Consider the following 27,982-nt stretch of genomic DNA (forward strand, 5'->3'; position numbering starts at 1 on the left):
CTTTTTCAAACATGCAGCATGACATGAGGGAGTTATATACTGAATATGGGCACGTGATTCGGTGGCTGCAGGCCAACTGCTGTGGAAAAAGGTCAGAGTAAGTATCAGTCGATGAAAGACCTGCAGCAGGTGTGATTGATTTTACATTATTTAACTGTTATAAAAGGGGCATTTCATATGAAGAGGCGTCAGATATGGAAGACAGTGACATGTAAGAATACACTTGTCTAGCTTGTGTATTAGCCAATCAGAGACGGAGTAGCATCATCCATACACCATCCTTTCAGCATGTTACAGAATAGTCTACTGCAGCACTATACTACTGTATATGGCCGCTGGGCTACTGTCCATCAATCCACGGTGTGAATCAGAGGGTATGCCTATAGGCTACACTGCTACAGACTAATAAAGAGGGTGGATACACACTGTACCCCACTGTCAACAACCAAGTTATTTCCATGATTTAATTAAAACTAGACGGTTGGCAAGCAACCCAAGCATTATCCTGCACTCATTGTGTCCAAGGTTACATTAACTGCTTAGTTTGTACGTTTTAATCATTTAACCAGTAAAACAGTGTAGCCTACGTGTTGTGTGATTCAGAGCTACCAGCTTTAATCTTTCAAGACATCACTGTAATGTAGGCTGAAGAACTCCTGGCTGACAGTGACGTTGTTAGTCGACTTTTTTTTTTTTTTTAATAGCTACCTTTATTAATCGATACCTTTTGATTCAAATTGCTTGGTCGGGTTAGTGTTGTAAAATAGTAGCCCTGTAGGCTGTCATAGGCTATTCTTAAAACTTTTGGAATATTGTGCTTTAAAAATTGCAGACGTTTAAAGCGTTTTATGTTTAAGTCAGTTTTCGAACTTCAAACTTCCTTCTTTATTTTGAAGGTGAAATATGTGATATCTGGTCAGAGCCCTGCTCCTTGTGTCTAACTTGACCAAAGTCTGTATAAATCCAGTCTATGGGCTGAACGCAGCGCAGATGGAAGCCAGCGGCCCACTTCCGTCGTGTGAGGGTCTCGTTTAAGCGGAGCTCCGCTGTTAACGGGGCACATCTCGTCCCCGAGTCATCACACTACCCCGGTAAGATAAAGCTGCCCTTCAGGACTGTTGAAATCGAAACAAACCTACTTCTGCTTTTTGTTTTAAGACCAAACCGAAGTTTGTTTTCAAAGTTTGCGTTTCTGCTTTTGCATGTTATTTGAGGTCTGATTAAACTGTTCAAACTAAATTCTTTCTGGACTTCTGATCTGGACCTTTTCTATTCAAATTTAAGTATAGCCTAATGTTTGAAATTGTTCATTTAAAAAAAAAAAAAAAAAAGGTGAGCTATTGCATGTTTACATCTACAGAGTGTCCCATGAGCCATTGTACAGTAGACCTGATTTCACAGACACCTTACTTGCAAAGCAGTAGGCGTTGTTGATGAGTGGACAGGAAACAGGTCTTAAAGTTGTCTGGGCGTTGGCTATGTCTATCTGTTTCTGTCTGTAGAGAGAGAGAGTGAGTGTGTGTGTGTGTGTGTGTGTGTGTGTGAGTGTGTGTGTGTGTGTATGTGTGTAATATCATAGTCATAGGTGTCAATGGCAATTGTTTTCTGCTGTAGATCAAAGAAAAGTCTCTGCCAGGTTAAGCACTTGAACCTGGTTGCATGTATGTTCATGTAGTCAGGGCACTAATCCACAGAACCCCATTCAAATCCCCATTTAAATCTCCACTATTAATATGGGTCTTTCCATTAGGGATTAATGAAAAGAAGAAACATAGCATCTGCACCCCATTTACATTCGATCCTGTAATAACACAACAGGCAAAACACAACAGGGACTTACCATGACATGAAGCCAGACAAAATGCATAAAGTTTTACGACCCTGTGATGTATTTTATGGCAATGAGCTCATGGTAATTTCTTTAACATGCAGGCAGCTCATCGCACTGAAACTCCCAATGGTGCTCTGGTGTGTGTTTGACTACACACGGTCAGTCCCACATATGGGTCCTTAGTTGTCTGGGTGTCTGTGCATTTGCAGCCGTTTGTGCAGTTAGATAAATATCTAAGAATAAGCTAAAGTTGTTCAGATTAAGATTGCGTGTAAATTGAATAATTTCTCTTCATCCATTGTATTTCTGGTTTCAGTCACACAATCTGCCACGTGATCTGATCCATGTGTAAAACAAGAAAGAGCTCAATCATACACATACTGTAGATCTTACTTCACAAGTGCAACAGTACATGAATAACATGCATTTGAACCCACACACACACACACACACACACACACACACACACACACACATGCATAGGCTATAAAAAGGACAATGAAACGGCACTACAGGAATTTTAATTTTCTTCTGTGATGCATTTTAAGCTCAGTGGTTCCATCAGAGAGTGAAAAAGCAGACTTCCTAACTGGAAACAGATTTCAGAAGCAGCCTTGGCTTCACAAGTGAGCATGTAACTGTATAGCACGCGCGCACACACACACAGATATTCATGGAAATGTAAAGTGGTCATATGAAGCTGCTGCTGATGGGTTTCAGTTTTTGCAGCTGCTCTGTCCTGAAAGACATCTCAGTCTCTGAATTGAGGACAGAGGGAGGAAAAGGAGAACAGGAGGCAGAAACTGAACAGACTAAGTTATGTAAAGGTTGTAGAAGAAGTTCAGGCTTCTGTTAAAACCATCATGTCAGTCTTGTTGTAGCGGGATAATCTGTGTTTCTTCATCCTCACTCTACACGACTCAGATCTGCTCTGTCTGCTTTATCCCACCTTTAGGAATGTGGCTCAGCTCAGCCAAATAAAACAATTATATCTCTTTGAAGGCTGATGTGGAGCTCACACAGCCTGACTCTCTGCTCTGTTTTCTGTACTGATGGCCATGTATATTTATTTTGAGATAGTGTGACAGGAATCAGGGCGAGGAATGCTCTTTGAATTCATGTGAGTATTAACAATGGACATAGTAAAAGTTAAAGGCTTTATTGTCAAGTTAGTTTATAACTTTCTTGATGTTTAGTGCAGAAACCAAATTCAAAATGAAATGAAAAGAACCATAATCATAGTGTTTAAAAAACAAGGTTAAGTCTATTTGGCATAATATATGACCTTTAAACCGGAGCACACAAGTTTGGGAGACATTCTACACCAACACAGCTGTGAATCATAAAAAAAGAAAATGATTTTTTTTTAGCTCCACATAGTTCAACACTGAGTTCAGATTATACCAAGAGGCATCCACAGCAGGTGTGCAACAACTGCAGTTTTTTTTGTGTATGATGTTGGCTCCAAAACAAAGGAATCCCCATCAGGTCCCATATTAAAATGAAATTTTGACAATAAACATGTTTATGGTTTAGAAATGTTTTAGTCTCTATAATTATTTCTTTATTGATAGAAAACGGGGTTTGGCAACTAAGATGGCCTTAAGTCCACCTCTTTGTTAGTTTGAAATGTGAATCATTTACAGTACGGTGGCCGTTATTTAACTTTGTAACGCATCGCGAAAACAACAGGTGACGTCACTATGACTACGTTTGAAACAGTTTATGATTTAAAACCTAATCTCCTTTTAAGAACACCAAGAAGTCTTGTAACATTTTCCTCTGACTGCCACATAAAGTCAATTATCGAAGAAAGATTAGAGAATAAAAGGATTGTGTGTGTGTGTGTGTGTGTGTGTGTGTGTGTGTGTGTACGTGTGTTGGCATGTATGTGTGACTGGACTGTGCCAGCTTCTGATGGAGACTTCCTGTTTCTCAGTTTTCCCTCTACATTCTTTGGCGATAAGCTCATGCCAACACACACTCAAACACACACGGTGGGTATAAGAAGACACTTAAAAAAACACTTTTTTTTCTATCAAGTGTGTCATGGCCCTGTGCTCTCTCTCTCTCTCTCTCTCAGTTATTTTTGGTCTGCTTCCCCCATCAACCCTCATCCTTTTTTCTATCCCACATGTGTTTTCTTGGCGTGTGCGTGACTTTCGTCTCGTCCATATTGCATGATGTCACCTTGGAGTTTTGGTTGTGCGCCACAGGGTTTTGGATGGGAGGCTGCACTGATGGGAGCTCTGACTGTTACAGCCAGGTGAACCTTTTAAGTGAGACTGAATTTACATAGAAAGAAAAAAAGACAAGAAATAAGGGAACCAGAGGAATTAGACTAATCATCGGTGGTTTTTAAACCAGACGTTTTCTAACAACAAAAGCATGGAAAAAGAAGCCAGCAGTGAAGCTCAAGTATTGTGTAGCGAAAATAAACAAATTAAGAATTAATATTTCCTAATACTCCCTTCTTAACGAATTGAAAAACTGAGACTTATTCAACAAATAAAACCCTTTGCGACCCAGTCGTCGGTCCAACTGATGTCAATTTCTGTATTTATGTTCCCGCAATGTCATTAAAACGAGTACACACACACGCACACACGCACACACACACACACACTCAACCAGAGTTTTCCCTGGCTGCTTTATAACGTCTTAAAACTCTGCCTCATTTAACTCATTACCTCATTTGTGTGACAAAGCTTAATTTCCCCTTTTCAACGGTTTCTATGGTGATAAAACATTATTTTTGCGTTGGCAGCCTGGCTACAAGAAAATGATAGATAGGTGCTGTCGTACCTTTTAGACAGCAGGAAGATTTATTGCGGAAAAACAAAGTAAAAACAAGAAAAAAAAAAAGCCCTGTGACGTCAGTGTAACGTGATTTATTCTTCAGCAACCTGTGTGGATAATAGCTGGCTTCCTGTCAGCCATTGTTTGCCTCCCATCAGATAACATTTCCACGATGTTTGTCGCCAAGCCTTTTTTATTATCTGCTCGAACAGGCTCAGACCCCCACCATGTTCTCAGGTAGTTTTCCAGTCATAAAGAAAAGAGACAGAGAGCGCAGAAGGAGACGAGGAGAGGCAGAAAGTAAAGATAACTTGCAAACATCAGACCTTACTCTTTTGGCTGTCTTGGACTTGCTGTCTTCATGTGAAGATGGTTGGGCTCCCTCACCCAGTCAACAAACAAACCAGCTGCTGGTTTTTCCAGCGATAAGTAACGAATTCTCAGCTCACTGAAAGGAAGATGTATGCCCACCTCACATGTCGTCAGTGGAAGTTTGTACCCCCTTTGTCTGCTAAGGACACAAGAACACAAAAGAAGTTATTTAATCAACCATGTCAGCTGTAGCACTTTTAACACCAGACACATTCCTGTGTCAAGGGAGCTGTAAGACGCTGTAATGCTCTCTAAAGCCTGGAGTGGACAGTTCAATCCTCAAAGCATCAAAACAAAGTCAGTTTAGTTCACTAGAACTGGATGTGAATGAATCTCAGCGTTTAAAGCACAGGTGTTTTGTAAATCATGAAAAACAGCAGATAAATATAAAATGTGAATTATACATAACTTTGTATTACAACTTTTTCTCCATCAAAAAGATCGGACACCGTTTCCACCGTTTGTGCTCGCCTCGGAAAGTTTCAGATGTCGTATCATCGGGATTTTTGTCTCCCTTGCAAAATTATTAGCATGGCTAACAAACAAACCCACCTTTTTTCAGCCTTTATAAAGCCCCTTTGGTATATCTTGTTTTTCTGGGAGTTTAAAGCAATTCACAAGAAAAAGGGATGATTTGAATGTTGGTGAACGCAGCCTGAACTTGTGGTAACATTGGTCCAGAGCCAAAGCCAGAACTTCCTCATGAATTTCAGCCAGCGTGCAGCTCCAGCCAGGAGACCAGCACTATAGTTTGTGGTTTTGGTGGTATCCTGGGGAGTGGTCCATGTAAGAGGTGGAGAGAGTGTGTGTGTGTGTGTGTGTTTGTGTAGGTTCTGTCAAAAAGTTGTCAGGGTTCCAGATCTAACCACATCAGTCATACCAGGCATTCCTTCATATGTTCACCTCACTGTGCAGTCACTCACACACACACACACACACACACTTGAGGTGAATTCCTCGCGTTCAGCCAGTGTGAACTTGATGTGGGAAATAACGGCGCTAACAGATTTAAAAAAAAAAAAAAATCTTTTCCTCAACATTTCTGTGTGTTCGTGTCGCTGTGATCATGTTGTGTATCATTTCGCGACCCTGTAATCACATCTGTGTGAGTGAGTTATGTTGATCAACGTGGTGATTTGGGTTCTATGTTTGGGAACTTTATGTGTAGTGTTTTAGGGGGAGTAATTATAAGAGGCGAGGAATGAGTTACCCAAAGAAGCTTACGTTGGACTTCGAACTTCGTTTTTCTTCACAGAAAACTTCAGGAAAATCAAATGTGAGACCTGTGAAATATGAGCAAAATCCACATGTAAACAAAGGTGATAAACATACAGTGAAGGTTTCAGTTTACTTAAGCGTTTTCATATATCCTGCTGTTCAGCATGTTTGCATAGATCCTGTTTCTGTAACATAACTAACCTCCTGAGTTTAACGACAAACAGAAGCAGTGATGGATATTGTACTATAGTGTAACAGGGTCTTTGTAAACTGTCACGGTCAGCCGTGGTGTGAGCAAATCCTGCAGTCACCACCAAATTGTTTCATCGAAAAAAAAAGTTCATTACACTACACCTGGACTTTACATTCTCCAGATTTGTGATATTTCACAATTTGCTGCAGGTCTTTCAGGGATTTTTTGAATGTGAGCCAAAAGCTGGGGAAAAGTACGAGACAACAAAATGAGGTTAATTTGTGTTTTAGTTTTCATTTTTTTCTTGAAAAACAAGAATTTGTACAAACTGATCGGTTTCAAATGCCAAAGTCAGCTTCGCATTGGCAGACGTTCTTACAAGAAATACAACAATCAAGCTGATGTTGTTAGTCATTTGTCTTCCTCTTACAGCTCTCAAACTTTATAGTTTACATTTATTAGTTAAAACTTGTTCCAGGTGACTTTAACAGGCACATATAAAAGTATGAGCGAGGAGACATTAGTACTCCCACTTCTGTGTAAACACAAAAAACACTTGAATCTGCACCTGGATTCTGCTGCTGTATTCATATCTATCTATCTATCTATCTATCTATCTATCTATCTATCTATCTATCTATCTATCTATCTATCTATCTATCTATCTATCTATCTATAATATTTCAAAAGCACATTTCTTGTGTCAGAGCATGAATGGAAAGGGTCTCATAAATGTCACTTAAGGACTAACACTTTCTTTGTCGTAAGGTGTTTAACAGCGCCACTCTGTGGTGGTTTCAGGTCATTGTGGGACACTTAGTTCCACATGCAAACTATAAATATAATACAATGAGAGCAGCAGATTCAGTAGTGATGTTGTGATATTCAGAGCTTTTAAAAGACTGAACGAACACCACCTTGTGTTCAACTTCTGTTTTTTCCCTTTATCGTTTTTCTCTGCAGCAGCCACTAAAGCTCCCAGCGACAAACTTTCAATGATTTTAATTAGCAATCAAAATGATATCAAAACACAGGATATGTGTTTTTACATCAAACAACTTTGTGTTCCGTGTTAAAGGCTAATACAGAAAACATGACAGCACGCTCTATTCATCGTCTATGTTGTAAAAAAGGATGCTAAATGAATCAATAATTCAGTTTTAACCTCATTTGTTTCCTCCACAGAAAATGTGAGGCACTCTCGCGTTCCTTTTTATTGAACTTGTGAAGTTTGAATAAATAAGCTGCTTAAAATCAATCAATCTCTTGACTTTAAAAATAACCGTTATTTTCCCTTTTACTTTCTTAGTTGTTCCTCTGAGTCTCTGGAGTTACAATGTCCGACAGCTCACACTGTTACTACTGTCGGGAGGACCTCGGGGGGAAGAGGTTCATCCGCAATGAAGGCCGACCAGTATGCATCCGCTGCCACACTAAGTTCTGCGCCAACTCCTGCACCCAGTGCCATCGACCAATACCTGTTGAGTCAAAGGTATGTATGTTCTTTTAGATGGAGTATCATAAGGGGCACAGTGTTGCAACTTTGTTTTTCTTACATCCATGGTCTGTTCTTTCCTCAGGAGCTCAGCCATAAGGGTCGATACTGGCACGAGGAGTGCTTCCGTTGTACCAAGTGTTACAAGCCTCTGGCCAAGGAGCCCTTCAGCACAAAGGACGACCGCATCATGTGTGGAAAGTGCTGCTCCAGAGAGGATGCTCCTCGCTGCCACGGCTGCTACAAACCCATACTTGCAGGTAACTTTGGTGAAATAGAAAGAAATCCTTTAAATGTTCTAATCATTTCATAAGAATTCAGTGTTCACTATATATTGTGTGTATTCAATTGCATTTTGTTCAATTCATCATCAATGATCGTTCACCTAACAATGACATGAGAAATATGTGCTAATCATGATGCCGCCAAGACTGTAAAAACCTGGATTCAAATACCAATCGTTAATTCTGAAGTTTTCTGGGTGTGAGGAGTGAGAGGGCAGTGGGATAGGATCTGGAGAATTCACCTCGAGCGAGGAGGAGGAGCTGGTAGAGTTTATTCTCGGGCTCGACTTTAAACTGTCTTCACGAGACAGAATTAAACCGCTGCATTACATTTACTGTTCTCCTGAATGTTCTTCCTTCGCTGTTTTGCTTACATTTTGATTCTGTAAAACTACACAAAGCCCCCTCACCACACATATACATATACATATATATATACACACACATACACTCACCGACATTTGATAAAATGGCTTCAGAAAGCGCTTCAGTTGAGCAGAGTGCTGATGTTAACATAAACATTTACCGTTTCTTCTCGATGACCCCGTATCGTTGCTCTCCCGCAGGCAAAGAGAGCGTGGAGTACAAAGGGAACTCATGGCATGACGAGTGTTTCACCTGTTGCAGCTGTAAACGACCAATCGGATCGCAGAGTTTCCTCTCTAAAGGAGCAGACACTTACTGCAGCCCCTGCTACGACAAAAAGTTTGCCAAACACTGCGTCAGCTGCAAAAAGGTTGGTTTGTCGTTTGAAACATTGAGGAGACCCAACGCAGACAGCCCATGCATTAAACATGACTGTGGTTAATAAGAGACTAAAAACTGAAAGAGGATGGAAACAGATCAACTTGTCCTCTGTGATCCTCTAATTCTTAAGATCCACAGAACTTACAGAAACAAATGTAAAAGCTTTAATTAGAAGTAAAACTAAAGAATCTGTTAACCCTTGTGTTCATACACTTAGCTCTCTTGCATCTGTTTCCAGGCGATCATCTCTGGAGGGGTGAATTATCAGGACCAGCCTTGGCACGGACACTGTTTTGTGTGCAGCTCCTGCTCAAAGCCTCTCGCTGGGACGAGTTTCACCAACCACCAGGACCAGGTCTTCTGTGTCGCCTGCTACAAAAGCTCTGTGGCTAAGAAATGCAGCGGCTGCCAAAAGCCCATCACAGGTAGAGATGAAATCAAAGTAATGCCAGTGATGCCATACAAGACAACTTACACAAACAGTGGATAAACAAATAAGAGCACAAGTTGGGTTTTTTTTTAATCACGGTATCCAAAGATTGTTTGTGAGTGAAGGAATTTGTTCGACGCAGGCCAGCCAGCTGAAATGTTGGTGTTAGACTGGAGTCCTCAGTTATGTTTAATGTGGTCAGTCTTTCAATTGGCACATCTGTAATCAGGTATTATTACAATTACAAATGAATTGACTTTGGTGGTCAGTCTGGCCTTTATAGCAGACTGCTGGTATGAAAAAAAGAGGAACAAAAATTCAAGGGATAGATAAAGGAATCATCATCTTAAAAGAACATGGTATGACTAATAAATAAATCACATCTTTAACCTCTGAATCTGGCTCCCCGAGACTCAATGTAGTTTAATGTCACATTTTTTTGGACAAATGGAAGAATCCAGAGAACTTCACATGTTTAGGACATGATAAGAGTTTCCCGGAATACTATGCAGCAACTAAATCTGATTCAGACCTGAGGCTTCGACGATTGTTTTGGTTTTACTTTTTATGTACTTGCAGATCATGACGCCTCAGATTAGATTACCAGAAGCACTAAAAAAAACAAAACTGTTTTAAATGGTACACAAACAGAATCAGGATATTGGAGCCTGACAAAGATGAAAACTGCTGCCAACACAAACATATTTGCTGGTTACCACTTGAGAGCTGAAATCTGATTAAAAGGATATAGTCACATGATAATTCCATTATTGAAATGTACAGTACAGAAAAAGGGAAGAAACACCTGGACATACAGAGCCAGAGAAACTATTTTAAAGATTTTAATATAAATACATGTTCTAATAATAATGAAAAGCCAAATTGAAGCATAAAAAAAGGGCAGACAGAAAAAGTCAAACCCACCTTCTTTTCTTCTCCTGTCAGGTTTTGGTAAAGGAGTGAACGTCGTGAACTACGAGGGAAACTCATGGCATGAATACTGCTTCAATTGCAAGAGATGCTCCCTCAGTCTGGCCAACAAGCGTTTTGTCGCCAATGGAAGAGACATCCTGTGCTCCGACTGTGGAAACAAGTAGACATCAAGAAAGTGGCCAAGAGCCTTCGGTCATTGTTTTCTTTTTTCTACATCAAGAGTCTTCGTTTCAAGATTTTTTTTTTTTATGTGTTGATTTTTTTGTGAAAGTATCCTCAGAAGGATTAAACTGTTGGGACCATTTATTGATGTGCTGCTGCTACATGCGTACAAACGGTATAATATACAGACTGATTGCCATGGCTAACATGACAAGGAACAACTTTAAATTGCTAAAGCGCAGCTCATACTGTACATGCATTAATGAACACATCCACTACATCCAAATACAATAAGTAGAAAGCATTAAAGTAGTATTTGATACAAGAGAAATGATTCAATCTGAAAAAATATGAGATGTGATTGTTTTAATTGTACTTTTCTTTCTTTCTTTAATTTGTTTTTTCTAATGTGGTTTTAATGTTTTTTTAAATGGATGTTTCCCTATGATCAAAAAGTTAATTTTTTAAAATCATCACATTTCAAACTATGTTTATAATTGCTATTTACTAACAAAATATAACTATGTCTTTTTCACATTTGGAGCATTAGCTGTATCTTTTTTTAGTGTGTTATTTTGAATAAACTGACTTTAAAGCACTTTTCTAAATCGTTTCAATCCGACAGATTTGAGGAAGTTTCAGTATTGAATGGTAATGTATTCAAACTGCACTGCCTGATGTCTTTTAAAATAAAACCTTCTACAAAACAGAACTCTATGTACTTTGATGATGTGAACATCTTTTTATTTTCATATAACTTGAACAAATATTTGAGAAATTATAGAAGTACAGTTTTTTTATGTGATTCTTTCAAGTAAGAGAAAACATGAATCTAGTCTGGTAACAATATATTTACCTTAAAAAAAGGAAGTTCATCACATTGAAAACAATATGGCCGCACTATAAATCTTGTTAAGATGAAAAAAGTTCTATTTTGCAACTTACCGGTACTCATCTGTTACATAGAATCCTATATATGGTAAGCAGGGGTTAAAGGTCAGTGAGCTCAAGTGGTCAATCTTCGTCAAATCAAATGAACTTTAAGATGATGTCACTTTGTCTATAACTCATGAACGTGTGATAGATTTACTGGTAAGGTGATATTCGACATCCCTCTCTGTCTCACCTGTGTAGACACATAACAACACGAGAGGACCAATCACAGCGTGAAAACATTGGACTCGTGTCTGTGGGGCAGCTCAGTGGTTTATCTCATGATCTGTCTCAGAGCTCGATGGTAGAAAGACTCGAGGCACTTTGAAGTTCTCTGCATCGCTGTCATCCTGTCTCTGGAACATTTTCATCTGACTTCTCCTTTGTTATATCTATGAAGGTAAGTAAGACTGCAGCTATTGAATGGCTTTAACCTTGTTTTAAAAAATGTTTATCTTTCAAATCAGGATTTGTCGAGGTGATAAAACTTAAACACCGGCAGTTTTTTTTAAAAACACATCCGAATGGAATGGCAATATGTTTTTAAATAACTGCAGATTTTATTTACATTAAACACTGTAGAAGTTTTGATTTGGCTTAACCTGACTGGGTCAAACTGTAACTCACTTTTTTCCTCAGATCAGTGAGGATGTTTTTTCAGAAATCCCTGAACGTCTTCATCACTCTGTCTCTGCTGTGCAATGCTGCCTCCCTTACAGAGCAAGGTGGGTTCTTTTCAAAATGGATATGTATGATTGTTTATAGTATAGTGACTTACATTGTGTTAATTGGAGTTGTTTTAAAATTGTTAAAGAAAATTGAAAATACTTGAGCTTTACTTTAAGAGCTGGAAGCTTTTTTCTTGCAACAAACAGTGCGTTATCTTTTAGATAAGGAATATGAGATGGACACTGAGCAGATTGTAAAGAAGTCATGAAGAGCTCAATCAAACAGAAATGATACAATAACACCATGCGGCTACGCATGTACATATACAAACTCTGAGTTTTAGACAAAAGATTGAAGCATTTAAACCACTATGAGAGGACTTAAATATTCAGTCTTAAAATGGCAACCATTTGTCTTTGAATTTTCTATTTCTGTGGACCAGGTTTCTCTTTCAAGACAAAGGAACCAATTCAATGTTTAAATTCACAAATTCTTCTAAATATTTGACGTACACAGTTCTCAGCAACATCTTAAAACAATGGGTGGAATTCGGCTTCAATTTTGGACTGTGCCTTTATTAATTTAAATTTAGGAAAGATGTTTGAATGTGAATTCTTTATGAAAATACAGGATAATGACAATATATATTAACTAGTCTTCATTGTTTTTTAAAATGCTCTTACTGCACTTTTTGCTGTATGATAAGGATTAACTGTAAAACAAGGTGCTCATGAATAAAGTTGGGTATTGTGTTTTTTTGTTTTTTTTGCTGCTGTCAGGAGCTTCGCTCAGTCTCTGGGGGAGCGTTGCTAACTTCACCTCTAGGTGCAGCCACTGGACTTTAAACTCTCAGGTGTCTATCCCGGCCCTGCAGGAGTTCACCGTCTGCTTTAGCCTCAAGTTGGAGGTACTTGCAAAAAAGATTAGCTTTAAGTTAACACATTTCTGAAGGCTACTTTATATGAACTGAATCGTTCAATTCTTTTGTAATTATGAATATTTCTTGTCCAGGCGATGAGTAGCTCAACATGGATGGCCTTCATGTACCGGCACCCTGAGGACCAGTACGCTGAGCTAGGCTTTGGGGGTAAACAGGGCAGGCTAATGGTCTGGCTGTGTGGAGCCGAATGGATCACAACAGAGATAGCTCTTCAGGTGTCACAGTGGCACTCGCTGTGTCTGACCTGGGCACACACTAAAGACAGACCTGCACTGTTCATCGAGGGGAAACCAATAGAAATGTCAGAAGGTAGGTCACATGGTTTGTTTGATCAGTACCACTGAAATTCTCCTGATAATATTAATTGTACCCCAACTAAGAACATCCTCCATTACAGAGCGTTCCTCTGAGCGTTTCCTGAATTGCCCCCCCGGGGACAAATAAAGTTTTTTGAATTGAATTTGAATTGTTACAAGTGTCCAAATTCAGAATCTCTTTCTGTGTCTTCAACTATTTTTCTGTCAACTGAGACCAAGAGTAACCATTGCTTTGAAATCTCAGTCAGCTTACTGGTCGACAAATGGTGACAGACTTTCATAATGACATGAAAGAAGTGTGTATTTCATGTAAATTGGTTGTCTCACGTCTTTCTTATTTAATGTTGCATGAGGACAAAATTAAGAATAGATTTACAGTTTAGCAGACTTCATAGCTAAGACCGTTTTACCTTCATTCCAAACTTTGTGACCCCCTCAGTTGAGTTCTGCTGCCCTCTTTTCTTTTCTTTTTTTTCCCCCACAGCTCACAGTTTGGACACTGCTCCCTCTGTTCACGCCTCATGCAGAAAACTGGCCCCCAACGGAACGCTTACTTTGGGTGCATCACACAACCTTGTAGATGGGAGTATCAATATTCTTCCATTTACTCGATTGCTGGGGAGCTTATCTCAGTTTCGCCTTTGGGGTCGAGAACAGGAAGTGACATTACTGAAGTGTACAGAGGGGGACTTTGTGAAGTGGGAAAAGGACAACTGGGACACCCAGGTCTGTGCTCCACTCCTTGATGGCAGCCTGCAGTGTGGTGAGCCCTGACATTAACTGGACTTACATCTGAGATTTGTCACAATACAAATGTTCCAATTTTGATAAAGTCTACATTTACTCTACCTACGCACCCACACGCTTTGCAAGAGAAATATTTTCTACCACCCACAGCGCTCAAACAGCAGTCAGTAATTCACTTTAACGTGGTCTGTCAGTTTCATCTAGCGTTTTACAGCTTTTGTCCTGCCTCGGTTTGCTGTGTACTTTGTGTCCTCAGCCTTCAAATTAAATATTGACCCCCGTCTTTTTGTCTGTAAAGTAAATACAAGAGCCATTCTGAGATCAATAACATCAAGGTCAGATACATTAACCACACAGTCGTCAAAGCTGGTTATTTACAATCCATAAAACAGGATCCTGCAGTCCTTTCTCTACTCACATTAACCGTCAAACTTTAAAATAGACCAAAGAGTTTTCAATCCAACTTCTTTACTGAGTGAGAGCAAATGATCTGAGTTACACACACCTTTATGTTCATGTTTGATTCTCACCTATTCATATCTCTCAAACAACATCACATTAACCCATATCCACATCCAACTGATCGAAAAAAAGGCAGAACATTTTACCGTGAAGTATTTCAATAAAACGTTGTGAATATACTACTCACAATAAGTTAGAGATATTGTGAGGTCCTCAGTGAGTTTCATACATAAGGTGTTTGCTTATGAGAGAGGCAATTGTATCAGGGTGATAGACACATCTCATTTTGTGATCTCCACGTAATGGTCTCACTGTGTACAGTGCGCCTTACATATTGGGGCCAATCCCAAAAAATACAAAAAGAAAAGCCTTTTCAATGTGGGATCAATTTCAACATTCTGGGGGTATCAAAAGGTGGAATTGTCAGTCAGTCCTTCCCAGTTCATCATTCAAGCAGCCATGAACACACAACGTCACTTAACAGACGAGTAGTGTCACCTGACCATAGAGTGCCTGCAGGTCGTTATCAGGCAGTCAGATGTTGCTCGTGAACTTGGTGTGTCTCGCAGCAAGACACAGAACTACTGGCAGTGTTTGTGATCCCCACGAGTGATGGACCGCAATGATGACCAGTACCTAAGGATCTTTGGACTCAGACACCGTTATGCTACTGCCACACAGCTGCAGGCCTGTTTACGAGAAGTGAGAGGTACTTAGGGTTTCCAGACAAACCATTCACAACCAACTTCACCGCTTTGCCTTGCACAGAAATGATGGTCATCAGCGTTGCTGGAGAAGGCAAGGTGAGCGATTGCCGAGGTCAACATGGTCCCAAGGGTTCGCTTTGGTGGAAGAGGTGCAACAGTCTGGGCAGGCATCACGGTGGTTGTAGATGGTCACTGTACGTTCTTACCTCAGAGACCTCATAGAACCCATCATCATCCCCCTATTCTGTTAGCACACCCCCAACTTTCTGTTCATGGATGATAATGCTCCACCACGTCGTGCCAGAATTGTCACAGCTCGACTTCAGGAAGTCTGAGGGCGTCATATGGTGTGTCCAGCAATGTCCACTGACCTGAACCCCATAGAGCACGTCTGGGACCAGGACTAGCACTTGTGGAGGAGTGGAACTCATTGCCTCAGAACAACCTGATGAGGCTAGTTAGCATCAGACGTCGCTGTCAAGCTGTCATTGCGGCAAATGGCCGAAACCTCCGCTACTGACTTCGTCAACTTGGGTATTTGGGGCTATCTTTGCTCTATTGTCTAAATTGTTGGGGTCATAAATATTGCACTAGTAAAAATGGTGCTTCTTCCTATTTAATATTAATAATATCAAAGGGAACTATCACTTATTTTATTAGAATTCCGATCAAATGGGAAAAGCACTCGTGTAAATAACAATATCCCTAACTTATTGTGAGTAGTGTATTTCTGTTATTTTTCAGGAGTATGATGAAATATCCTTGACAGTAAAATCGAAACATCTGCAGTTGAAGTCGAAAGAAGAAGTTGTTGTTTCAGTATCAACATGACACTCCTGGCCCTAATTGCGCCATCAAGTTCTGCTTTCTCTGTTTTTGTTATTCACACTAACTTTTGGAACATTTATATTTGATTTGCCATCACTCTCATTTCTTTGTTTTTGAAGATTGCTTCACATGAAATCACAAAGCATTGAGGATTGACTGTAATATAAATAAACAACATGCAAGAATGTATTATTTTATGGGCAAATGTTTTACTTGATTTACATTACCTTCATGCTGTTTTAATTTCTCTTGGGGCAGAATGGTCCTTTTACAAAGTCAGACTGATGTTTTCTATTATCCGCTCTGATGGTAACAAAACGGAGCTCTACGAAGCCAGAGACATCGCACACAAATGGGTAACTATCCAAAGTTGTTTTTTATATCAAAAGATTAGTTTGGACTTTGTTAAACCAACTTTTTGAACATCATTTGATGTATTAAATGTCTGCGCCAAATTCAGAGCTATCAGGATGACGTGTTATATTTCACACTAACAGTAAATCTCTCTGCTGTTCGTCTTCTTGTAGCTCAGAAATGTTCTCCCTACCAGCATCTATTTACCCAGAGTGTCCGTATTTAAAGTAACCAGGTATGAGTGACTGATTGAGTCGTCAACAATAAAACCCCAATGACTGTCTTTTTGTGTGACATTAGTTTAACGTAGTTGTAAAGTTCAAAATATAGTATAGTAACTATAGTATTATAGTTCAAAACACAGAGAGGTACCATGAGCTCTTAGCCCTGTACTGTCTCACGCAGATCCAGTACAGAAGACAGCTGTGTTCAAAGGACATGTAAAGACCAGGTGAGCATAATGGATCAACCGCATTTTGTATTGATTTTTTGATTGATCACAAAGTGTTTGAATTAATTGATGTAACACTTGCTCATATTTTCTCAATGTTCATAGCTTTTTTTAAACCTGTGTTTTATTCTTCAGGTGCGATGGGCTCCACCTATTGACAGGTATTGTGGTTCAGGACTCATTTAATGATTGATGTTTAATATCACAGTACATAATGGGGGGGTGGGGGGTTGGTTGATGCTAGGGTTAAGGTAGTAGGGTTAAGGTTTGGGTGCTGATCAGTCATGTCCTTTTCCAGTATGTTAAAAACATTGTACGTTGAAACCACAGTAAGAGGACACAGTGAACATGCTCTGTTACCTCTGTAGGTTCCACTGTCTGGTTCATATAAACGTCATCCCTCCGTTGGATGTGGCAGCTGTGCAAAGTGAGATGTACGCAAACCTGAGGATCCCTTACAGCGACGCCAGTATTGCCCTACAACTGCAGGCTGATCCAGACAGCATACACACCACACCTGTCGGTAGGAAATACTTCTAAAGCTTCAAAAGTGTTTGTCAGATAAAAAAAAATAAAATCTGGTTCAAGAGCATTTTTTTCTCCAATACTAGAAAGTTTAACTGCCACTACTATCAGTCCTCCTGGTGTTGTGACATCGCCCTCTACAGTCACACCAGCAGTACACAAAACCACCACAAGCTCCACTAAAAGTCCCATTACCAGTGCAGCCACAACCAGCGGCTTCACAGCAGGCCCATCAAGTGTCTCAGGTCAGTCTGGTCATTTGAAGTCTTAACCCTGACGTCATCATCAGCGTAAAAAAGCTTTGGTTAAAGTTATTTAATTATCTTCTCTGGATGTGTAGAGCTGTACTTTGAGGTGAGGATAAATGTTTCCATAACAGGAGACTTAGATCCAGAAGAGGCTCTGTCCACGTGGGTACGTCTGATGAGAAGCTCTTTGAATCGTAATAACAAAGCACAGGTTGGGCTTCATCTGTTTTAATCCTGACCTCTACCTCGCTACAGCTCAACACCAGTCTACCTGACGACACGATGATGGTGCTTGGCCTTCAGATGCTCCCCAAAGACCACAGGTACAAAGTGAATTGAGCTCTGCCACACCATCTGCTCAACATCTGTCTTCAGGAAATAAAACACAATTTCTTCAACATAAACTACCTAACGAAACTCTCTAATTCCCAGACATCGTCTCAAACGGGATTTAAACATCTCCAACTCTGATGGCGTAAGTTTTTTTCTCAAACACGCCCAGAAAATTCATTTTTCTTTTTACTTTTATGAGCGTCTTAGATATGATTGATGGCTTTTGGCTCTGCAGCCTGACTGCGGTATGCAACCTCTTTATAGGAGAAGTGAAAGATTAAGGGAAGGCATTTTATTTATTGTGTAATGAGCCAGAACAGATTTAGGGGACCAAATGTGAGTTTCACTGATTTTCCATTTTTTACCTTCAAAATGAGCAGGCAAGCTGTTTATCCTGCCTCTAGAGTTTATGCTAAGCTAATGCTAATTAAGGTCCCCCTATAGCTCAATGACTTACACACAAATACAAGATATCAATCGACGATCCAACTGTCTGCAAAAAACATTTTAGATAATATTTTCATTATACTTTACAAGATACAGTTTGTTTTTGAATCAGAACTTTTATTTTATGGCCAAAGTTTGAAAACTCACATTAAATAATTGTTTTTTAGGAGTTCAGTTGTACAATAGAACATCAAAATGTTAAATATAATCTCACTCAAAATAAGCAGCATTAAAAAAAAAGACTTCACAGTGAAAATACTGGGATTCTACTGGATAAACAGGTTTGAGATTTTGATGGCGTTAATTTGATCAGAAATGCCAAACCTGAGATTGATTTAATCCACTTTTTACTGAGTTTTAAACTTATATCTAATCTTTTACTCTTTTCCAGGTATTTGCACACAGAATGTCAAGGTAGGGATCATTTAGTTTGTGAAAAAACTAATCCATAATTAACGAAATAGAAACACAAAAACCCAAACAATCAAACAGAGCCGACATAGTGTGCTGCTTATCAGACACATTGAGTAAATGTTTATTTGAGTAGAGCATTATGGTCCAATCAAACTTCTAAATTCATTCTTTAGATGTATTGATTTAGGGAAACGTTTACTGCTGTAATTAACTCCTGTCATTGTTTGCAGAGAGAGCTGTGTTTTCCAGGTACAAGTATTGACATCGCTGTCAGACACGCAGGCAATGAAAGAGCTGATAAGATCCCGGCTGCTGGCGCCTTATTACAACGGAACCATCTCCATAGCTACCGAGGACATACAAATAAGACGCATATGTGAGTAAGGGTCTGCTTCAATTAAAGGTCCCAAAAACATTGTAATACGAAGATGATCTGACTTTATGGTTTATGTCAAACTGTATGAAAAGACGGATGCTTGGAAAAACAGATCATTAAGACAGTGGTTCATCTGCTCTTTTTTCTGTTTTAGTGGTATTTAACTGTGATGCACAATCCCACCTGACCAGGAAAGGCCTGTTTCAATGGCCTGCCACTTCAGGAGGCAAAGATGCAGCTCAGCCGTGCCCGAAAAACCCTCAACACTACGCCTCACGACACTGGTGAACATCGTAGTGTAATGCTAACTACAGCCATCACTTTATGTTATTTACCCTTCGTTCAAATACAAACGTAGCAGTCAGCTGTGCTAGAAAAAAAAAATCAAATGTGCTGTTAAAATGTAAAATAATTTACAGGTACCTTTTTTTTTTTTTTTTACATTTAAAAACGATGATGTTGCATTCATTATTTTTTTTGTTCGCAGTCCATGTGATTTCCTAATGAAATCGAGGCACTGCCTTGTGATTTTTCAGCTTATATGACACAAAGAAAATCGTTTTGTGTTGACAGATAACGGAGTGTGTTGTTTCATTGGTTGTTGACTCAGCGTGACAATGAATTGATGGTTGTCAATGAGCTGTAGGAGTCAGAGTTATAAAATCATTAATCAGATAGTGGATTTCGAAGTAGCCTGATGACTGATAAAAGATGCATGGCTTGTAAAACAAATGCAAGTTTCTCTCTCTCTGCCCTCTCACCAGTAAACTGGGTCTCAGCACACATTGGATGGACCCCAACCTGGAAGATTGTTCTTTAGTGGTGGAAACCATCCCTGACCTGGACCATGTCAAAGTCACTGCTGGTCTGTTACTCGAACCCCCTTTGTCTGACTTATGTCGGAGTTGTTAAATTGCAAAATGAATACATAATTCAATCTGAACTGAATGGTTTAAATTGTATGGCTATATATTAAAATAATATATTATTTAAAAAGGTCTTGAACTGATTTTTAAGATAGCTGTTTTTCATGATTGAGTTGATGGCAAGAGATAAAGTCTTTAATGTGAGGAAGATTTAAATGAGCTAAGATGGTTTAAGCTTTCAGGTTGGGTTATAATTAGGACTGCACAATATGAGAAAAATATGTGATGTGGGATAACATTTTCCAATATTAGAATAACGACAGAGTGCAATAAAGCAAAGTAATTTTACCCAGGCGTCCATCTAATGGGTTAAATGAACACCTGATAGATGAGAAATCATCGCTGTATCCCTGAACATAACTAATCTCTCTCTTTGTTTTGGTAAATTTAGACTTTTGCAATGTTTTTATTGTGAATTTTAATTTCATGATGAAGATGAATTATTAACCTACGTACAATTTTAAATTCTCTGACGACGGCTGCTCTTCAGATGCGTTCATGATGTTGCCTGCTCGATTTACTCTTTTGCAAATTTGAATCCACACGAACACAAACCAGTGAAAAGGTCACAACAGAAGCATGTTTTTAAAGTGGTATGATTGCTCTACAGAGAACGCTCTGGATGTCATTGAGATGATCGTGAGCTTACTAAAGAACCACTCCACACTCAGCTACAAAGAGCTGGCCACAGTCCTAGACAAGCTGGAGGACATTGTCAACCTCAGCGTGGTTACCCCAAACCTGGGTCAAGCTCTCATCAACATCATCTCAGACATCCTGGAGTCGGACAGCTACCTGTTGCCTTTTACTAACACGTGAGGAAGAAAACTGGAAAGTCAATCTGATTCAAAGTGTGACTTCCCAGTGTGACTTGTGTTTACCAGCTTCTGCTTCACGCTTTCTCCTTAGTATTTTAAATATCACAGAAGCAGTAGGAGACAGGATTGTGGATTACGAAGGCTCCTCCACCCTGGTTGCTCCAGCCATAGCGGTCTCAGTGGTGGATGTGGTTCCCGGACTGTTTGGCAGTTTGACATTTGGGGTGTCATCTTACCGCGCAGGCGCAACGCCGGAGGTTTGTGAAGTAACAAAAACATCTGACAAATGTCCCCTAAACTGTGAGAAACATAAAAAGTCAAGCAATCATGTTCTTTTTTTTGCATAGAGTGACCGTGTTCCTTTAAAAAAAAAAAAAAATCTGAACATAGGATCAATGTTGTTGCTCTCTTTGTTGCAGATTTTCATCAACAGGTATCCTTTAAATGGCACGCAGGCTTTTATCTCGCTGCCGTCTGTCCTTCAGCACAGCTTCCCACAGAACAGCTTCAACCAGAGCCCGCCGAGGGTTACGTTTCAGTTCTTTGGCATCCCAATGCTCTTCAAGGTAACTTTTATTTTCCAAATGAAAATAAAGGAACAATGTTTGATTATTTCTAAAATGTCAGTTTTATGTTTGAGTATTTTGATTATTTCCAGACCGGCCAAAAGGGTGCGACCCTCAACACATTTGTGGTGTCGGCCAGTGTGACCAATGCCAGCTCTCCAATCAAAGACTTAACTGAAGATGTGACAGTCACACTCCGACATCTAATCCCCAACACAGTAAGAGCCACTCTCCTTCAAGAGTACAGAGACACATGTCCCACTGTGCAGACTGCTTACACACTAAAAAGGATTGAATGAGTAAGTTCCACCTGTTGTTAACAAAATCCTTGTCCATGTGTGATCAAGCTTCACAGGCACCTCCAGTGTGTGTACTGGAACTTCAATAAAAACGGTTGGTGCAGTTATCAATTATCAATACTCTTCCAGTTTTCATTACAGCTGAACAAACTGTGTGATGCTGATCGTCCTTGTCGTCATCTGTAGATGGACATGGAGGCTGGGATGACTATGGCTGCAGGAAAAACAACAGCAGCTCAGACTACACAACGTGCCTGTGTGATCACCTCACACACTTTGGGGTCCTTCTGGTGTGTATCTCCGTTTTTTCTCCTTCCCCTTGGGGAACGTGGTTTGGTGTCGGAGGGACTGCAGCTCATTCAAAAGGTTTTTGTCATGTGAAGGGAAGTGGTAGTGGCAGTGTTGATGGTAATAGTGAACACCAAGAGGCTCCAGACAAAGGGAAGATGACTGACTCATATTTCACCAGAAGAGGGCACACAGGTACAATGTATAAACACGCAAAGTTTGACCATCTAAAGCCTTGAGTGTGAAACTTTCAGCTGACCACAGACTGTTCGTTTGAATGTTAAAGTCACTACAGCTGTGAAAGACTTTCAGTTTTATATCCTGTGAATATTTTATCTAGATTTTAACAGCTTCTGTATTCCTTCACCCAACGCATCTTCTTTCAGTCCATAACTTGGGCTGACAGGGTAACGTCATTGAAAGGGAAATGTGTACTGCTTTATGACATGTCTTTCTGGCAGTTTGACGGGCGCCACAGTCATAGACCATGACATCGTGTCCCACAGCCTGACTTAAAAGCACACCACGCCACGAGCAAGCATCAGCAGCAACATCAGCTTCATTCTATTGTTTACTATTGGAGTGTCCAAACTGGGGTGAGGGCGTTTACCATCTGTTTATATCTAACGCTTGTGTGAGGACACATTGGTGAAGAGAACGGTTCAACCTTTCAGAGAATAGGTCAAGTGATACTAGCAGTTACTGGATATCTATTCTTCTACATACTGTAACATGCAAACGGTGCCTGTGAGAGTCGTTCGTAGCACTTTGGGGAATAGACAAAGATTCGCCTCAGCTAATAACTGTTCATTGTTGTGTTAAGGACACCTCCAGGATCCCGCTGGACCCAGCTAATGAGCAGATCTTGACCATTATCACTTACGTTGGTTGTGGAGTGTCATCGTTGTTCTTGGGAATCACCGTTCTCACCTACACAGCTTTTGAGTAAGACCTAAACTATTAACTATTAAATATATTGTATTAAATACATTTATAAACCGTTTTCACGCATCCACTCAACAAGATTAATGGGGCTGCATTTTGAAAGTATGAGTCCTGGCTAGTTGTGGAAAAGAGAACTAAAAATATTTGTTGTCATTGTTTTGTGTGGCCGATCCCAAATGATCCAATCTGTAACAAAATCTGCAAAGTCCAAACTGTGAGATGAGCAATGTGTTGCGCCACGTATTATAACCAGTTTTGAGTATCTTGTGTTCACTCTCTTCTTTACAATTATGTACGCTCTCTGTGTTGTCTTACCTTCACTTTTCTCCCTCGTGTTTATTGTCTGTCTCAGGAAGCTCCGTCGAGACTACCCGTCTCAGATCCTCATCAACCTCTCTCTGGCACTGCTGGGTTTGAATCTGATGTTTCTGGTGAACTCCTGGCTCTCCTCCTGGGGTCTATACGGCCTCTGTGTGGCTGCAGCTTCCATGCTGCACTACTTCCTGCTGGCGTCTTTTACCTGGATGGGACTAGAAGCGGTTAACATGTACTTTGCTCTGGTCAAAGTCTTCAACGTCTACGTACCGTCTTACATCCTCAAGTTCTGCGTTCTTGGATGGGGTGAGTCTCTTTTTTCGACTCACTGACTGACGCTTAAGTTGTTTTTACATCCAAACACATCATTGTTACTGAAATAATCGAGATGAGGCCTTTGAAAACAACTCGTTTTTTTTGTTTGGGAGGCCTATCATTTATTCAATTCTTTCAAGGCTATGAAAGTATAAAATCTGTCGCTTCAGGGATTCCTCTGGCGATCTGTGTCCTGGTGCTCGTTGTGAACAGAGAAGCGTACAGCAGTCACCTCTACACTGACGCTCAGTCTAGCCTGCAGCCATTGGACAACTCTGACAGTTTGTGAGTTTGGGCTTTGGATTTTTTTTTTTTTTTTGTGCCCCTGGTTTCTATCATTAAATAAGGCTGGATGAATTTTACAAGTAAGCTTGCTTCTATGAAAACTGGCTGATGTCACACAGTGATATTACACACATTTACGTTCAGTATTCAGAGTTTGATACTAGAAGAAGATCTCACTTAAAACTGCTCTGTGGAAACATTTCTCTGTGCTGAGCTTCAGCCAAATTAAATCATATACAACAGTAAAAAGCAGCCAATCATGGACAAATATCAAACATACAGTTGAGGTGAAGTGCAGGAACCCAATTATTTTGCAAATTGTAAGGGCACTTAAAACGAGGTTTAAGGACAAGTTAATGCCTGTTGGGTAACTGAACTCGTTTACATGAATCTAACAACTACATGCAGTACAATCCCTGTTCACTCAGCTGCTGGCTCCAGGACGATGTGACGTTCTACGTGTCGGTGATTGCATATGCTGTGCTGATCTTTCTCTTCAATATTGCGGTAAATATTTTTTTCAACGTTTCATTCACAGTTTAACTGTAAAATATTGTCCTTCTTTTGTCCACACTTTATTTGTTAAAGTATCTTTCTGTTCTGCTGAACACCTTTTGAATATTTACAGCTGTATTAGAACTTACAAGCAGTTGTTTTAGACAAAAATTAAAACGTTCAAAAGTACATTAAATATTGTACTTTGTCAAATCTGATCGCCTGACAAAAAAACAGACCAGGATTTTCTGTATAGCATAAATCTGTAGAAATCTCCCTCAGCGTCTCCTTGTGTTGAATTTCAGGATTTTGTTCCAGCTACTAAACTCTTAACTTTCTTTTAAATCTCCATTTAGGTTTTTGTAGTTGTTCTGATGCAGATCCGCCGCATGCGAGCCAACAGCCCGGCCGGGACCCGCAGAGGACTGCTGCATGACCTGAAGGGAGTTTCTAGTCTCACTTTGTTACTCGGTCTTACATGGACAGTCGGCTTCTTTACCTGGGGACCAGCCAGAATAGTTCTGCTGTACCTTTTCTCTGTCCTCAATTCCTTGCAAGGTTAGTGTTTATTCATAAAGACACCATACGTATGCAAGGTCAAAAAAAAAAAAAAAAAAAAAACGTGTTTGAAATGATAAAATTAAATTGAAAAACGCGAAAGAAATCCAAACACAAAGAGCCATGACTCTGAATTTGAACCCGAGCAGGTCTTACTGATTTTGTATCCTTGACGCAACTTTCTCGGACTTGTTCTTCTTATCATGAGGCTCATTGATTGAGCTGCTGTGCGTTTATTGAGTGAATCAATGTCGGTTAACGTTGTATGCAGTTTCCCCAAACATCCCGCTCCACAATCCGGAATGATGCAACTATTTCACACCTGCCTTTACCTCAGCTGGCCTTTGTTCTATTGCTCGATTTTTTTTTTTTTAATCTGAAAGTGATGCAACAAAACCCCTCAACTGACTGTGACTGGAAGAGGCACGCCTTGCTCAAGTGTTCATTAAAAAGCAAATGGTTCTGCTGAGAATAAACATGGGATATCCGAAAAAAAAGTTCACGACCTTATCTCAGCTTTTTGTTTCCTTTTCAGGACTCTTCGTCTTCCTCTTCCACTGTCTGATGAAGGAAAACGTCAGGAGGCAGTGGAGGATTCATCTCTGCTTTGGGCGTTTCCGACTTGAAGAGCACTCAGGTATGATGGGTGCTAATCATGTCTATAACCTGCAGACGCAACATACACAGAAAGCTCTACTGGTTTTGAACAGGGACTGAGTACGTTAAGCACTTCTTGTCCACTGTTAGCACCTCTTCGCTGTAAATCAGGATAATTCACAGGTGGAGGGAATTCTTTTGAAATGTTCTCCTGTTTTTTTTTGTCCCTACACAAACTAAGACGGACCTTTACATAAAATCATAAACTAGAAGTCACTCAGTTACATTTTGGCGCCCCCTGGAGGTTAAGCGTTGCACCTCATCTCTTTGGTGATCTTGACTTTAAATGCAAAATCTCCACCTTCAATGTGTTGTAAATTGTGTTAACCGACACCCACACGTAAAACGTTGCAGCGGTTACAGGCATCAAACGTTAAAATATAGAAGCAGGCAATTTTCTCAATGTTGATCTTGCTTTTGAAGGTGATACATGACCAGTTAAAAACAAACCTTCAGTCTTTTAAGTTTTTAATTATGCATACTTGAAACGTGTTTCTGATTTTTTTTTAATTCTTTGTAAAGTTGCTATTGCTGTTGCAAACAAACTACCAACTGTTGTCCATGGTTATGAAGGGAGCCCGTGTCACACTTGTGATGTTTTTCTCTGATATATCAGCCGTCTGCAGTGTTTTAGCTGCACGTTTAGTGTCGGCTACGCAGTCAAGATGATATGAGATAAATACTATATAACAGGTACCTTTCTCAGCTTTTGCAAATGCAAATAAAAGAAACAATAGTTGAGTATACATTTCCAAAATGAAGCTAAGGAAATCTTAAAACCTGTCAGCTTTTTCAATGCATAGACTCAAGGTCAGCATTTATGAACAGCTGCTTCCAGGGCAGTTTTTGTCTGTACACCAGTGTGTTGTTGCTCAGTTATGAAACGTAGAGAAAGAAAAGCTCAACTGGAAGGTAAATTATCAACAACACAGGGGTTTGTTTTTATTACCCGTGTTGCTTTTGTCATCCAGAGTGGAGCAACTCAGCATCATTAGGAGTCATGGCCAAACCCAGATCAAATCCTCCAAGAGCCTCTGTGCCGTCGGTGCACTCAGTCAAGTCCAGTTCCACAGACAGCACGTCAGCTTCCTCCAGCTCCAGCCAGAGAGAGATGTCCAGCAAGAGACCCAACCTGGGTAAGGAAGTGAAGCAGAGTCACTCGGTAGCTGCTTAAATTGTTACTGAATGCACGTCATCATATCTAACACTCTTTCAAAACGGCTATCCTTCAGGGAGCCGCATAGATGGAAATAAATATAAGAGGAATTAAAAGCTTTCATATGAGAAGAATGTAATATTAAATCAAAGGGGTTGTGTAAAAACATGTACGAGGCATTCAAGTCAAGGTTTGTTTTCAGTTAGATTACAAGTTACATGACACATTAAAGTTCTTCATCTACTTTTGACTTCATACCTTAGTCTTCCTGTTTTGTTACAACTTAAAGGTTGCAATTAAATCACTCGTCATTTTGATGTTCAGCTTCTTTAAATGAGATGGGGATGATCACAGGTGCAGTCACACATCACTGAATAGGTCACCGCATACATTACGAGGACTGCTCTGACATTAAATAATTACATAAAAGCCTTTGTAATTGAGCCGGATTAAACAGACACAACTAAAAGGTACACTTCTTTAAAGGTTTCTCTCACCTTCTGACAGTTTAATTTAAGTCCAACCCAAATCTCCAAGGCATGTGTATGAGAAAGTGTGCGCTCTTCACACCTCTGAACTGTTCACAGATGTTAAATTATCTTGCAGGCCTTTTCGTGAATTCCCTGGCTCTCCCTCGAGCGCAGATAAGCCCCTCAGGAACACGAGCTCTGCCTCAGCAGCGGGGGACAAACCTGACACCTGGCTGGAGAAATCACCTCCTCGACGAAGAACAAAGAAGAAGCACATAGCGCATGCAGTCTTCATTTGCATACACAGATCACCGAAAATGTCAGGAAAGGCTTTTAAAGCTTCAGCACATGTTGTACTTTTTAACAAGCCACAGGCTTATGTAATGATTACAGTGTAGGGCATATACTCACCGTGTATGCCAGCTTTATTAGATTATTTTATCATACAATTCTATTGTTTTTTGTTTTCGCTAAATATTGAAAAAGAGCCTGCAATTATAAAGACATGAGTAGTTGCATCAATTCCAAGGAGGAGTTGGTTGCCAAGCAACTGGTGAGTGGAGCCATGGTGACAATGAACCATGGTCCCGCACAGTTTGCATGAAAAAAAAAAAAAAAATCTAATAAAATTTTAAATTTAAGTCTTCCTCTGCCGCTCGTTCATGTTGATTGTG

At 39.9% G+C, this 27,982-nt stretch overlaps 3 protein-coding genes and 1 long non-coding RNA gene across 6 annotated transcripts; 3 read left to right on the plus strand and 1 right to left on the minus strand.

Moving 5' to 3' along the window:
- The first annotated feature begins 147 nt into the window (after positions 1–147).
- LOC306831543 (four and a half LIM domains protein 1-like) lies at positions 148–11,176 on the plus strand. 3 transcript variants are annotated; one of them, XM_079355698.1, is made up of 7 exons: positions 148–211; positions 897–1,091; positions 7,723–7,905; positions 7,994–8,168; positions 8,759–8,928; positions 9,178–9,364; positions 10,315–11,176. In XM_079355698.1, the coding sequence occupies exons 3-7, from the start codon at positions 7,750–7,752 to the stop codon at positions 10,464–10,466; spliced, it is 840 nt and encodes a 279-aa protein (XP_079211824.1). In that variant the 5' UTR covers positions 148–211; positions 897–1,091; positions 7,723–7,749; the 3' UTR covers positions 10,467–11,176. The 3 variants fall into 3 exon arrangements, with proteins under 3 accessions (XP_079211824.1, XP_079211825.1, XP_079211823.1); XM_079355699.1 differs by lacking the exon at positions 148–211 and adding an exon at positions 448–674; XM_079355697.1 differs by lacking the exon at positions 148–211 and having other exon boundaries at positions 829–1,091.
- LOC306831958 lies at positions 3,943–6,474 on the minus strand. The gene is made up of 3 exons (XR_013780156.1): positions 6,227–6,474; positions 5,102–5,141; positions 3,943–4,862 (listed from the first exon to the last, which is right to left on the minus strand). It is a non-coding gene; the product is annotated as an uncharacterized lncRNA (long non-coding RNA).
- A 580-nt stretch (positions 11,177–11,756) lies between the features above and the next one.
- LOC306831820 (uncharacterized protein) lies at positions 11,757–18,265 on the plus strand. Its single transcript, XM_079356062.1, has 14 exons — positions 11,757–11,797; positions 12,037–12,122; positions 12,846–12,973; positions 13,078–13,315; positions 13,808–14,086; positions 16,326–16,423; positions 16,595–16,656; positions 16,827–16,872; positions 17,008–17,033; positions 17,241–17,395; positions 17,484–17,642; positions 17,738–17,811; positions 17,901–17,968; positions 18,078–18,265. The coding sequence occupies exons 2-14, from the start codon at positions 12,047–12,049 to the stop codon at positions 18,193–18,195; spliced, it is 1,527 nt and encodes a 508-aa protein (XP_079212188.1). The 5' UTR covers positions 11,757–11,797; positions 12,037–12,046; the 3' UTR covers positions 18,196–18,265.
- Positions 18,266–19,124: 859 nt separating this feature from the next.
- LOC306831199 (adhesion G-protein coupled receptor G4-like) lies at positions 19,125–27,949 on the plus strand (the record flags this gene model as incomplete). The annotated part of the gene is made up of 17 exons (XM_079355147.1): positions 19,125–19,215; positions 19,370–19,499; positions 19,980–20,080; positions 20,752–20,956; positions 21,051–21,216; positions 21,379–21,525; positions 21,618–21,743; positions 21,873–21,918; positions 22,011–22,114; positions 22,936–23,057; positions 23,410–23,678; positions 23,858–23,972; positions 24,401–24,479; positions 24,824–25,025; positions 25,561–25,662; positions 26,654–26,818; positions 27,445–27,949. 17 exons carry the CDS (start codon positions 19,125–19,127, stop codon positions 27,585–27,587), a joined length of 2,313 nt encoding a protein of 770 aa, XP_079211273.1. The 3' UTR covers positions 27,588–27,949.
- Between the last annotated feature and the right edge of the window lie 33 nt (positions 27,950–27,982).

The sequence above is a fragment of the Symphodus melops genome, assembly GCF_947650265.1.
Source record: "Symphodus melops genome assembly, chromosome: 11".
In the NCBI taxonomy this organism is placed as follows: Eukaryota; Metazoa; Chordata; class Actinopteri; order Labriformes; family Labridae; genus Symphodus; species Symphodus melops.

Excerpts from the sequence above, each read along its gene's own strand:
- LOC306831543 (XM_079355698.1), top strand. The coding sequence starts at position 7,750 with ATGTCCGACAGCTCACACTGTTACTACTGTCGGGAGGACCTCGGGGGG. Across the intron at positions 7,906-7,993 it reads CAATACCTGTTGAGTCAAAG|GAGCTCAGCCATAAGGGTCG; the intron begins GTATGTATGTTC and ends TTCTTTCCTCAG. Across the intron at positions 8,929-9,177 it reads ACTGCGTCAGCTGCAAAAAG|GCGATCATCTCTGGAGGGGT; the intron begins GTTGGTTTGTCG and ends ATCTGTTTCCAG.
- LOC306831820 (XM_079356062.1), top strand. The coding sequence starts at position 12,047 with ATGTTTTTTCAGAAATCCCTGAACGTCTTCATCACTCTGTCTCTGCTG. Across the intron at positions 12,974-13,077 it reads GCTTTAGCCTCAAGTTGGAG|GCGATGAGTAGCTCAACATG; the intron begins GTACTTGCAAAA and ends TTTCTTGTCCAG. Across the intron at positions 17,396-17,483 it reads CATACACACCACACCTGTCG|AAAGTTTAACTGCCACTACT; the intron begins GTAGGAAATACT and ends CTCCAATACTAG.